This window comes from Protobothrops mucrosquamatus, unplaced genomic scaffold, assembly GCF_001527695.2.
Source record: "Protobothrops mucrosquamatus isolate PMUCROS unplaced genomic scaffold, P.Mucros_1.0 scaffold969, whole genome shotgun sequence".
NCBI classification, from domain to species: Eukaryota; Metazoa; Chordata; class Lepidosauria; order Squamata; family Viperidae; genus Protobothrops; species Protobothrops mucrosquamatus.
Genome location: NW_015387212.1, coordinates 55,190 through 68,896, shown reverse-complemented (window position 1 = coordinate 68,896; position 13,707 = coordinate 55,190). Strand labels below are relative to the sequence as shown.

At 39.6% G+C, this 13,707-nt stretch overlaps 1 protein-coding gene across 1 annotated transcript in view; it reads left to right on the top strand.

The window, feature by feature from the left end:
* The first annotated feature begins 2,326 nt into the window (after window positions 1-2,326).
* Window positions 2,327-13,707, top strand: part of FBF1 (Fas binding factor 1) — a 36,038-nt gene continuing 24,657 nt past the window's right edge. Inside the window, exons 1-10 of the mRNA XM_015819713.1 lie at window positions 2,327-2,362; window positions 4,180-4,207; window positions 6,130-6,171; window positions 7,760-7,847; window positions 8,141-8,201; window positions 8,394-8,444; window positions 8,920-9,061; window positions 10,241-10,324; window positions 12,261-12,377; window positions 12,475-12,610. Of these exons, the coding sequence (XP_015675199.1) occupies window positions 2,327-2,362; window positions 4,180-4,207; window positions 6,130-6,171; window positions 7,760-7,847; window positions 8,141-8,201; window positions 8,394-8,444; window positions 8,920-9,061; window positions 10,241-10,324; window positions 12,261-12,377; window positions 12,475-12,610 (785 nt within the window). The remainder of the gene's footprint in view (window positions 2,363-4,179; window positions 4,208-6,129; window positions 6,172-7,759; window positions 7,848-8,140; window positions 8,202-8,393; window positions 8,445-8,919; window positions 9,062-10,240; window positions 10,325-12,260; window positions 12,378-12,474; window positions 12,611-13,707) is intronic.

Below are 13,707 nucleotides of genomic sequence, written 5' to 3'. Positions count from 1 at the left end.
TGACAAACTGGATTATCCAGGAATAACAACCTCGCAAATTTTAGGCAATCAAGTTACGTTTTCCAGAAACACCATCCCGCAATAGCCCGGCTTCTCCAGCTCTGCGAATAATTCCCGGGGAGAAGCCCGGTGTTTCCTGTTTCGTCAGTGCCGGAAAGCACACGGACTGAGTTAGGCGGGAGTCTTTGCAGCAGTTGTGGGGAAAGAGCGAGGAATTCCGTGGTTTGATAAGTTGATGGCCAGCCTGGGATACACGTGGTAGGCTGTTCCTTCTTTTCAAAGGAGAAGACGGGAAACGGGGAAACCGGGATGGGTGGGTGCCTAAGAAGCTCTAAGTGGCTCGTTACCAGAGGATTAGAAAGTTGATTCTTATCTGTGCGGGGAGAGTGTGTGTAGCGGGGGCTGATTGGCTACTATGGTAACTGAGTTGTGTTCCAGTAAACAACGGTGAAGGCTGTAGGTAGAAGGGTTGCGTTAAGTGGATCACAACGCCTTGATTCTGTACACATTGTGGCTTCCGGCATCTTGACTGAAGACGTAACTAAGACAAACTTAATCAGCATGAATGGCTTGACATACACAACCTGCTAATTTGCAGTGTGGTTGGTTAGGATGGAATTGTGTGAATCCTGTTAGCGAATCGCTTTGTGCAAATGCAGGTAATTGGATTCATTTAGTAAGCCACTGGCTAGGGTGTTGAGTATATACAGCTATAATGAACTCTTTATGGTTTGGTATATATATTGTGGGTTACTTAAGATGTAGGTAAAATCTTCTTGACAAAATTCAGCTTCTGATGATTTCTATGACACATCCATGTGGATTTCTTGGCAACAATTAGGATGAGATTTGCCCCTTATGTCTTGACTTTCTGGCCTGATCCTGTGATTATTAATTTTGTTAACAGATTCCTAGTGTTCTTCACTGCTAGATCTGTCTGATTAAAGAGATGTACATAACATAACTGCCCAGAGTCCCTGAAGAAATATGTACATTTAATGAAATAGTAGAATAGTGTAAGAGAATTTTATATTTAGGAATAATTCCTTCTCCCAACTCCACTTTCAGACAATGAAAGCAAGGCCACACTTCTATTGGCAATATCTATGCTCTCAATTTCAGTGGTCTGTTTTGTTCATAAGTGTACATTAGCCTTCCCCAAACTGGAGCCTCTAAGTGGCTGGATGATTGTAAAGACTGCGGTCCCACACACTTGGAGGTCACTAATTAGGAAAAATTGTGACAAACTGTCAGAATGAACTAAAACATCAGAGGCAACCTGCTGATCTGATTATAGTCAGGTGCTATTAGATATTTATGTAGTATATTAGCTAAGGAAGCCGAGTTTGCACAACAGACAGAACTGTAAACAACATAGCCACATTTTAGCCTGTTGTGTTATCCAAACCCAATAAGTTAGGGCAGTGTATGACTGATGCAAAGTCAGGATTAATTAAATTATTAATCATTAAATTATTAATCATATTGAATGTTATGCAAATAGCCATTGTGGGATCTCACAATGTACTAGGCTATAATGTGGTCAGCTGTTTAATGGATCAGTGTGTCTAACAAATACATAGGGCCTGCTGCAAGATTAAAATGCTGCTGTATGGTTATAAATTTCAGCTGGGATTCTTTAAAAATCCGAATAAATTGTATCTTTATTTTGCATTTTAAGTAAGAAAGGCTGGAGAAATTGTTGATCAATATATGTCTATACATGAAGAAAAATTGAGAAAATCACTTGCGAGAGATACAGCATGCAACTGGAGACCATGAAATGGTAAGAATGATCATAATGTTCAATTGATTCTGTTGGATCATAGGCATACAGGTCCTTGTTTAGCAGCTACCCATTCAGTGACTGTTCAGAGTTGCGACAGTGCTGAACAAATGGTACTTACAATCACTCCTGGAAATTCTGGCGGTCACGGTACCCCACGATCACATGATTGTGATATGGGTACTTGGCTGCACTGCCCTTCAGTTACATGAGGTTGCTATTTGTGACCCTTCCACAAGCAAAATCCATGGGGAAGCTGGCAGGAAAGGCTGCAAGTCTCTTCTGCTCAGCAGTAGCTACCCCTAGGCCCAAAATTGCTCCCATGCACCACTGCTACTATCTGTGCACCCCTTCCACTTGGCACTTGCCTGCTTGCCAGCCTGCTTGCCAAGGGCATGAAACTTAAAGTACCTGTTGGCTTCCCTGCTGACTTTTGTTGTTGGAATCTGGCAGGAAGTTGCACGGAGATCCTTGTTGAACAATCCGTGATCCTTACTTAATAATGGCAGTGGGACTTGCCAGGATTGCCGATGTTAAGCGATGCAGTCGCACTGCATTTTAGAAATCAAGCATGATGTAATGTGACTGCGTCACTTAGCATTCCCAATACAAATTACTGTTGTTAAGTGAGGACTACCTGTAATGTAGAATGGCCTACTTTATGTTTCAGCCAATTTAACCATCAAGAAAACAGGAACTCCAAGCATCGCTCTAAGCATGTCTCTTTAGTGCAAATCGGGTAATACAAACTTTCCCAGAGGTTATTAGACTACACGTATCGTATTAGACTGTTTGCTAGAACTGATAATATTTCAAATTCAGCAATTGTTGGTGGGTTTCTTATTGTCCATTCAGAGGGAGGCGACCTCATGTACTCAGAAAGAGTCTAATTAAGAGGTATCATACTTGGAGTTCATCCTGCATCTTCACTCCTTCATTCTAACTCTCTTCCCATGAAATCCTTACTCAACTTAGGCTCAAATCCTTACTCAAAATCCTTACTCAACCCAACTCATGAGCAACCGAGGCTCACAAATACTTCAGTGAAATTGTTCATATCAGTTTTTTTAAAATCAATATAACTAATAACCGTGCTTTCCTCTATATTCCCCATTAGAATACAGTAAGTCAAGAGATAAGTACAGGATGAAATATGTGGAAAGTATATTCAATAGGTGAACAAACAGATCCCTTAGATTGCATCAGTTCTTAACTGTTTTGAAATCAAATTCACTGTAGTCTCTTTTTTCAGCAATATCTTGGAATCCATCAAACATTCTCCTGTTTATCCATTACAAGGATCACTATTTGTGTAGCATAGTATTCCACATGAATCAAAATTATTTGTTAGCTATCTTGTTAGCAATTGTAATGGTACATGACAATGACCTTGAGGGGCGAGGGGGGAGTGAAGTTGCCTAGAAAATGAGTAGACAAAAGAGGGAGGAGTCTCCACAGGCTTAACAGTCAGAAGAAGAAATTCTCTTATCTGATCATTTCCCAGGTAGCATCTCTTCCCCTCATCCCTCAAGGTCATTGTAAGATACCTTTACAACAATAGATGGAATTTGGAACTCCATATTTGATTGAATTTATCTTATGAAAGTTGTTCACTGATGCTAGAAGAAACAAAAATTGGAAGGTAGAAAAAAAGACTAAACTTCAGACATGCTGACAATATCATTTTGGTAGCTGGAAGTGAGGAAGACCTAAGGAATCTGTTGTTAAAGTGAAAGAAAGCTGTCCTATTGCTCAACATTAAAAAAAATCTTACAAATCTGCCAACTGCTTGTATTAATTAATGCAAACTGCTGAAAAAGCTAGCCAAAGCAATAACACACATCTTCCTGGATTCAAGAATCTATAGGGGTGGTGACTGTCTCCATGAAATAGGGACACCTCTTCTTGGAGGAAATTCTGACAAATCTAGGCAAAATTTTAAAGAATAGATCGTTTATTTGGTCACGAAGTTGGAAGCAAGAGAACAATATCAAAAGTAGCCTTTGTCCAATCGGGCAACCTCCAGATGTCTTGGCCATTAATTCTGATAATTTCAAGACCTTTGCAGATTATGCAGAAGAGCATTTGATGTTTTTGGAAAGTACCAGAGTGAGGTACTTTCATCGGTGAAGCAGAATATGTATATTGTATCTTTTTTTCAGAGTAAAATGTATTCACATTAGAATAAATAAAATCTAATGTAAATAAACTGATCTGGATGAAATACAAATTGCTATAAAGTAGAAGTCAGTTCAAGGGGTATAAGAGAGAGAACCAAAGGTTCATAATTCTTCATTCTTGTATCTGTTTACTTCCAGACATAATCCAGGTTTGACAATTTGCCCTCTTTGCTTTCATTTTTCTAACCAAATATTTATCATTTTTTTCTTTAGGCAACGAAACTTAAGAAAAGTTTAAGAAGTAAGTGCATTTGTGTTTCTATTTTCTTAGGATCCATTAGATATTAACCTCACAGGTTGCTCCCATGGGTCCTGCACTGTCATTTGAAGCCAGTTTCAAGAGATCGTATCAAGAGTAGCTTTGAAGTTCCCATTCCTGTGCCTTCCAGTAAGATCAGTTGGGTTAACTGGATGAAAGATAGGCATTTCTCAATAGTAATTACGTAATACAAAATAGCACTATCTTCCTGGTGAATTGTGTTTCCAAATAGACTAATAAAACATGCAAAGTGTTTTTGTTTCTTAGCAATATTTTAATTGATGCATTTAATTAAATTCTTCTTGTTATCATTAAGATCAAAGGTGATCCATAGGAGAAGCTGCACTAACTCATTTTTGAGAAATGAAAGCCAGAGTGGGCAGGACCATATTATGCTTATGAGCAGGGATAGATGGGGAAAACTGTGGGCTTTCTTTGATATTTTTTTTTAAACTAAACTAAACTAAATTTAGGACTTGCGCTACAATGTTCAAATGTTTTGTGCCTCAAAATGTCAGAAAATAGTGCCACCAATTTGTAGCAGTTGTGCTTGGAAGAGACTCTAGGATGGTTAGGCAATCTTTTATGACTCGTGGACTTCAACTCCCAGAATTCCTGAGCCAGCATGGCTGGCTCAGGAATTCTGGGAGTTGAAGTCCACGAGTCATAAAAGAGCCAAGGTTGCCTACCCCTGCATGGCTGGCTCAGGAATTCTGGGAGTTGAAGTCCACAAGTCATAATAGAGCCAAGGTTGCCTACCCCTGCATGGCTGGCTCAGGAATTCTGGGAGTTGAAGTCCACAAGTCATAAAAGAGCCAAGGTTGCCTACCCCTGCTCTAGGAGCTCCAGAAGGGGCTTTGAAGAATATGGGGCAGTCAATTGCTCTCTTGTTATTTTCATCTCTATGGCAAAGTGCTTGTTGTGCCATGTTTTGATTTGATGAGTCTTATGTAATTACATGAGAGCTAGTTTGGTGTAGTGATTAAAGCACTACGCTGTCATGAGTTCTAGTCCCACCAGTCTCTCTTTGCCAGCTGTAGCAAGAAGGCAAAGGCAAACCACTTCCAAAAATGCTGCCATAAAAACTATACAGACAGTCCTCCACTTACAACAGTTTATTTAGTGACCATTCAAAGTTACAACCGCATTGAAAAAAATGACTTATGACCATTTTTCACACTTAAACGACCGTTGCAGCATCCCCATGGTCACACGATCAAAATTCAGACGTTTGGCAACTGACTCATGACGGTCGCCGTGTCCCAGGGTCATGTGATCACCTTTTGCAACCTTCTGACAAGCAATGTCAATAGGGAAGCCAGATTCAGTTAACCGTGTTACTAACTGACCATCTGCAGTGATTCACTTAACAATTGTGGCAAGAAAGGTCATACAATGGAGCAAAACTCACTTAACTGTCTTGCTTAGCAACAGAAATTTTGGGTTAAATTGTGGTCGTAAATTGTGGACTACCTGTGTTGACTTCTCCAGGCACTTGCCTGGAGTGGAGACTTGACTCAAAGGCACAAAAGAAAATGCTTTTTATTATATATGCTTTGTTATAAACATTTCAGTTTGAACAGCATCCTACAGTATACTTATTTTAGATATGTGGCATAAAACAAGAGAGTTGAAAAAGAAGCTGAGGGCTTAAGTTTATGCTCTCTAGGACACATTGGTGAGAGCCTTGTTTTTCAGCACTTCCTTGCCAAATCCAGTTGGAAACATTGGAACATTCTGTAATGTACTCTGTAGTTATTTCATTTGGCTCCATTCTCTCTACATGATTTCCATGTGACTTACTCACAACTGCTTCTCTGGGATCTTCCTTAAAGATACAATCTTGAACTTGCTTCAGCTATCCCAGAAATTTTCGACTCATTCCTTTGTCCTGTTTGTTCTAGGTTCCATTGATGATGTCCTTGGTGATCTCCTTGGTGATGATGGTAAAGTGGAAGAAAAAAATATAATAGGAGCTTGTGCATGAAGAAGTAGTTTCAAATGCTCTGTTCCATATGCCTTCCCCTCTCTCTTTAGAGTTTGGGTGGAGGCTATTGGAAAGCATGCCATTTCTACATTGATTTATCAGAGTAATTCTGTCTTTTGATAATGACTTTCTCAGTCTTGGCTGCTTTCACATTATTATAACATGTTCACCATATTTTAGGTTAAGGTAAAGATTAGACCTCTAAAGGCAAAGTATGTCGAGGTTAGTCGTACCGATGCTTCAATATTAAATAAGTAACTAAATTTTCTAAATATAACGGTGGGTGGAGTCCGTGGTATTGAGACCCACCGAAAGTCATTGTAAGTTTTTATAGTTTTGTGTTTTATTTCGTATATCGCACAACCAAGTCACCATAACATTCTGATCCCAAATATACATGTGCTGGGCTCAGTTCCCATCTTTGTCCAATACCTGGTCTAAATCCATGTCTTGAGAGCATTGTAACATTTGGCTTTGTAATCAAGAGTTGAAGCCACATCATTGAAAAATGATGCTATCTTTGTGCTAAACCAAAATTTAACACTATCTACATCAGGAAAAGAAGCTTTTACAAAACAACACACTCCCACTTTTTCTCACTATTTTACTACAGACAAGAGAAAGAATAAACCAGGACTTGGTTTCACTCTTTGGATTGTTATGTGCAAACATGATATGTAATTTAAAAGGAAGTGTCTTGTTCAAATGACCCTTATTTAATAATCAAACGGGTCATTTAAGCTGTAGTCCACATAACCATAAATGTCTGCTGACATAAAATTGCTGCAGGGAAAGGAAAGAAGAGAGAGGCTATATAACTCCAGGGTTTCTCATAAACTTCTTTCTATTTATGCATGAATTCTAAATCAGCATATAGCATTATATGCATAGTTTTTGACTGGCTGAGTTCATACAACAGGCTAAATCCTAATGTGGTTTATTTGGTTCTGGTTTATTGTGATGAATTCGATGGCTATGACATGTTCAAACCATGGTTAAAAATACATTTTGTATGATGGGACCCAAATTGTGTTCTTTTTGTTCCCGCAGTTACTGTGCTACCAGCATTGTTTCAAATATGTTCTGTTAATATAGTTCTATGGGCATACTGTCTTTAACTTTGTAAGCTATCTTGAGTGCTGTTCTAGGGAAAACACATAGTTTACATGCTTCTGAATGTACATTTGTACATCACCTACTTAATAGCAGCTATGCAACGAGACAAATGTTGAAGTATAGCTAGGGGTACTTATGAACTCCTTCCTTACCTTTTTAGAGCCCAGTAATTTACTAATTAACATGTTAGAATAAAAGGAGATGAACGACAAGAAGTCAAAAAGTAGAACTCTTCATCAAACCCGATACTGATTTTAAAGTATCCTTGTTCAGCAGAACTTTGTCAAGAGAGGTATGACTCAGACAAAAATTCAGTACATTCAAATGAGGCAGAGATGAAAAGACTCTTATGGTCAACTGATTTTACGTACAGAATCTCGTTTCCTATGTTGGAGTACTTAAATGTCTACATCTTCATCTCTCATTTTAAGATGATATTCCTGCTAATTCAGGCAAACCTGCATCCTTTGGCAGAACAGATGGGAAAGCCAGAGAAATAGTGCCACAGGTCAGCAGAAAGTACGTAATGGCATTGTACTTTGATATTCAGGTTACAGAATGATGGTGGGACTGACTAAAGGAGTCTTTTGAACTTATTACTACTACCAGTATTATTGTTTCTCTCTCCTCTTTAACATTTCTTGGCTGTGAATTGCAAATGTTGATGGATCTTTCCTAAGCTGAACTGCTTATAAAATTCTTCTAAGCTGAAATGAATTTTGGTAACTCCTCCTTGGTCAAAATGTCTGAGCGATCTAGGGACTTTTGGCAGGATCCATTCTTCCCCTCAATCTTTTCCTCTGTATTTTCAGGGGTCTTCTGGATGATGATTTCTTTAGCAAAATGGCTATGGAGGAAGGGGCAGATGTAGAGGTGAGAATATATAACAGTCCAGGTTCTTTGTCTGGTAAATCTGTGCCTGATGGATTACTAGTTGTAGATAGTAATGATGAGCAATGAATTCTGCTCAGTATGGCCAGATTATTGTCTTGAATGATTGTTGCAGTATTTATTTGACATTTTTCCATTGAAGCCTCATCTATTACTTATTTGTTCATTTCTCAGGAGCCTGATATCTCAGATGTGGATCCAGAAGCTCTTCTAGAGACCTTGAAGGTAAACTGAAGGATATATCTTGCAGTGTATAAACCCCCCCCCCCATTTTACTATGTCTTGCAAATGATGCAAAAACACTGAGTGCACTCATCAAGAAATTGTTGGTTTGTTTTCAGTTTAGCATAATGTGCAAATGGGAGGTAGGAGTGGGATGGGATAGGGATTTGCTGGTATAATGAGCACAGCTCTTGCATAGCATGCTTTGTGAATAAGGAGGCATTATTTGTTTATTGTTTGCTGAAATGTTTTTAGTTTAGCTTTGTGTCTCTTTCAAGTTTTTGAATCAGTCAACAAAGGTGCAAAAGATATGTAGCTAAAAATGGACGTAATATAAACTGTCTTGTCCAAAGAAGCCATGGTCATTTTATTCATCAGAAAGCCAGACCCTAACATATCCCTGACGTGTTTAGTGAGCTAGTGTTAAATCATGAACTAGCATACACAAAACATCAATTTAGGTTTTCTCTCTTGTCAGGATATGGATGAGATGGAAGCTGATATTTTGGGCATAAAAAAAACAAGCGCAAAGTCTCCTCAGAAAGCTGCTAAAGGTATAGGAACAGCAGAGCCTTCAGCTGAGGCAGCAAAAACTAAGACAACAACCAACATAGAAAGAGGTGAGTGTTCTTGCCTTTTGAATCAGTTTTCAAAATGACTGTGATGTCCCGGGACACAATTGTTAATGTATAGACACTATTTCCAGTCTGAACTATTAAAATAGGTATTTTTAGCGGTACTTCTTTTTTCCATCTTTTTATTCTTGATGCAATACCTGTGATAAATATTTTACCCTCATTAATTCAACAGTAATGCATAAAACCCAGCTGGCATTGTAAAACTGAAATAGGAATACCTTAAAGCTCACCATGCTGAACTCCTTGAGCAAAATCTGGACATAAATGAGACAAAACTGAATAACATGAATTTATTGTCTCCTGTTAGTGCCATAGAGACTGCTAAGGAGCTCTTGATATTTAAAGGGCACTTCCGTGCTATACCCTGGCACCGAGAAAGGTGACCCTCAAAAAAAGAAAAAAGGCCTTGCTACGATCTAGAAGAGGATCATAATAGAAAAGCTGCTGCACCTGTGAGGACTATGGAGTGCTTTGGAATAAAACAAAAAGTTGCATAAGAGCACGCAGGGGCTCTCGTATAGCACCTCTCTGCAAATCTATAAAGAGGCTCTGTCTTTTCCTGAGATTGCGTGGCTGTGACTATCTTCTGTATTTGTAGCTTGATACTGGAAACACGTTTGGTTTAAGGCAGCAGTCCCCAAACTTTGCAGCTTGGTGGCCCCACTGGGGGGGGGAGGGGAAACGGACCCTGTGCATGCGAGTGCTCATTGGCCCGCTGCTCGTGCAAGTCAAGCTGCGGGCGCACATGTATGCACCAGCCCACCAGTTCCAAATAGGCCACAGCCCAGTAGTGGGCTGCGGCCCAAGGATTGGGGATCCCTGGTTTAAGGAACTACTGATAAGTACTACAGTTGCACTCACAACACAGCCCAGCCTCACAGAATTATCTCAACATTGTGAATTCTGTAGATTTGCCTTGCCAAGTTTGTGTTGGACTCCATTGGCCATGGCAGCTTGGAATAAAATATCTGAAAGATATTGAGTTTCTTTATACAGTTCATAAATCTCCGATTAAATCAGCTGTTCCTTAATCAGCTGTTCTTTAAATCAGAAAGATTTATATTGATTCAGGGCTTGTTATATAAGACCTGAAAATTGATGACCATATCTATTATGCCTTTATTTTTTTTTAAAAAAACCACCTATAATCTTTATATTCAGGAGAGTCTGTAAGTGAAGTCAGTAAGGTTCCTGGTTCTGTTCCCTCTGCTTCCAAACAACTGAAACAACGGTTCTCCATTGAAGGTAGGCGTTTGCATAGAATATATTTCTAAATTTAGTTGTGAATACAAAGTGAATTTGGAAACACCAGACCTTTATGTGGCAATATTTATATCTGACCAACAACCAGTCTAACTCTGAACTTTTGTTGCGATAAATATCTATTAAATTCAGAAAGCATAGATAATATTACCCCAATACGAACATTCTCTGCCTGCGGCTTTCTAAATATGTTGAATTGCAATCTCACATATTGATTCTGTTCTTTCTTCATTTTTTCCCCTCTATTAAATGTGGTGCAGTCCATGAAATCTCCTCTCTCTCTCTCTCTCTCTCTCTCCCTTTCTCAAATGCCCCCTATACACATACCAATGCACATCCATGCACAGACACTATCTAGCACAGGAGCAGTACAGCTAGTCCTCAACTTTCAACAGTTCATTTAGTGACCGTTCAAACTTAACAACAGCACTGAAAAAAGTGATTTATGACCATTTTTCACACTTCGGGCCATTGCAGCATCCCCGTGATCACATGATCAAAATTCAGACGCTTGGCAACTGACTCATGCAGTGACAATTGCAGTGTCCCGGCGTCATATGATCCCCTTTTGTAACCTTCTCACACACAAAGTCAACGGGGAAGACAGATTCACTTAACAACCGTGTTACTAACTGAACAACTGCAGTGATTCACTTAACAACTGTGGCAAGAAAGGCCGTAAAATGGGGCAAAACTCACTTAACAAATGTTACGCTTAGCAACAGAAATTTTGGGCTCAATTGTGGTTGTATGTCAAGGACTAACTGTACTGTGTTCTGGAATGCATAGAGTAAAACAGAAGATCACAGATTGCCCACCCCAGTTGCAAATGAAAGGTGCACCCTTCCTCTGATGGCTGATGATAATTGGTGATTTATCATGATGATGAAAGCAAGAAGGATCTGCACTTTGCTTTAATATCTTTTGCAGAAGGATAGAATGAATTGCTTGTGTATAAAATCATGATCTCCCCATAATATAGGGAAAAAAACCCTCAATTTTATTGTGGTACATTACAGATAGTTTTTGGTTAATGACTATTTGTTCAGCAACCATTTGAAGTTATAATGAGTAATACTTATGACCAGTCATCAAAGTTCTGGCGATTCCAGCTCCTCTATAATTATGCCCACATAATTATAATCTGGGCATTTGGGAATAAATCTTCCTTGCCCTGCCGCAGCCATTCCCAATCCAGCTACACTGCCGCATCTCACCAGCCTCTCCCACATCCTGTAGCAGCCATCCCAAGTCCCCACCGAGGTCCTGCACTCTGCAGCAGTCACCCCAAGCCCCATCAGCCTTGTGTTGTGCCAGCCCTTTGCACGCCTTCCTGCTTCCGCAATAGCCACACTAAACTACACTCATTACCATGCCACACCGGCCCTTCAAGCACACTTCTGCACACAGCAACAGCCACTTGCCAGCACACTAGCTTGTCTTCTTAAGATTTAGAACTTCCTTCCAATTTCCTTTCTGATTTTGCTTGTTGGAAGCCAGCAGGAAGTTGCGAGGAGGTCCTTGCTTAATAACCCGTGATCCTCGCTTAATGGCAATACGGTGTCCCAGGATTCCTGTGGCTAAGCAATGCAGTCGTGTGACATCACACTTTAAATTGCACTACTTAGCGATAGAGATTCCTGTCCCAATTGCAAATGTTAACCAAGGACTACTGTATTTTACTAAAAATCGTTTTGTAGTAGCTTCCTTAAACTAGTGAATTGTCTTAATGCATAAATATCCTAAGAGTATTATGCTGAGTTAACCCTCAAGGTGGTTTGAATTTGGGCCTAATAAATAGGGAAATTTCTGGACTATAAAGACTCTTAATCGTAAACCAGCTCCTTTCATTTTCTTCAGCTCTGCTTATTCTGAAATTATTGCTCTCCTGAAGTTCATCGATATGTCCTTCTTCTAGATATAGACGACCCTTTGGCTGGCCTTCTGTCTGATGATGAAGAGACCCCAGTGAAACAAACACATTCCTCCGTCACCAAAACTACGCCAGAAATCGGTGGAACCCCTAATGAGAAAGGTAAAATATGGCTCCAGAACTGTGTTGCTTGAGACTTCTTTGGCTTCTACAAACTGTGGAAAACTTGTCCATGTATTGGATACATCTCTACCCACAGCTCATGGCCGTGCTGTTGCTCCTGACCAAAAACAAGAGGAATTAACGTTTGAAGATGATGGAGATGATCTTATGGATGCTCTGGGGTTTGGTGAAACCTCGAAGGCAGAAGTGAAATCTGGCAGGAGGAGTGAAGAGTAAGCTAGGCCGTTAGGCCTAGATTAAATAGAATTTGCCGCTTTTTAATGACCTTGAATTTTAATTGCTTTTAATTGTTAGCCACCTTGAATGCCTGGTAGGGAGAAAAGGAAAGCAGGCGTTGAAAAAAATAAGGAGTCGCTGTTCAAAATGTGTTGTAGAGCATTTTTAATTGTTAGTTTTATTGCACGTCATCCAAAATCTCTTCGTGTGAAGTGGGTGGTCATATGCATTTGACAAATGATAAAATAAAATGAGCTGCTAATATCTTCCTCTGGAAGAGGAATCTTGGTATTACTGGATATGCAAAATGCTACAGTAGTTTCACAGTAGGAGTAAATTAAAATATCTTTCTCTAATTGACATGGCCAAAAGCCTGGGAAACCTGCCAACTGCATTTCCATGAAATATGAAGGTCAGCTGAATGAAGAAGGATGAATTACAAGCAAATTCACACTATTACCATTGATTTTATTGTACTATCTGCAGCATAACAGAAGGACGAATTAATTAAGAATTAACTAACCTCCTTAAGAAAATCCCAGTTGTTGCTTATATCACTTAACAACCATTTGTTTAGAGACTGTTGAAAGTTATAACAGTGCTGAAAAAAGTGCCTTATAACTGGTCCTTCTATATACAGCCATCGCAGCATCTTTGCAGTCACTTGGTTGCCACTTGGGCTCTTGGCAACCGTCGCACATTTATAATAGTCACAGCATCCCACAGTCACATGACTGCTATTCAATGACTTTCCCAGCTGGCTTCTGATGAACAACATCAGTGGGGAAACTGGCGGGAAGTTGCAAGTGGTCACATGATGTCTCACTCAATGACTGCTGGTGATTTGCTTAACAATTGCAACTGGGACTGCTAGAACTACCATTGCTAAGTGGGGCACTCATGATGTTCTGCTTAACAACTGGTTCTCTTAGTGACAAAAGTGGCCAGTTCCAATTAAGGTCATACACTACCTGTATCCCAAACAATGCCACTGATCAGTCCTACTTAGGAGGAAAGAGAAGAAGATTTCCCAGTGTAGTCTGTAGATTGCATCTAACCTCTTATATAGTATACAGGGATCAAGACAGACTTT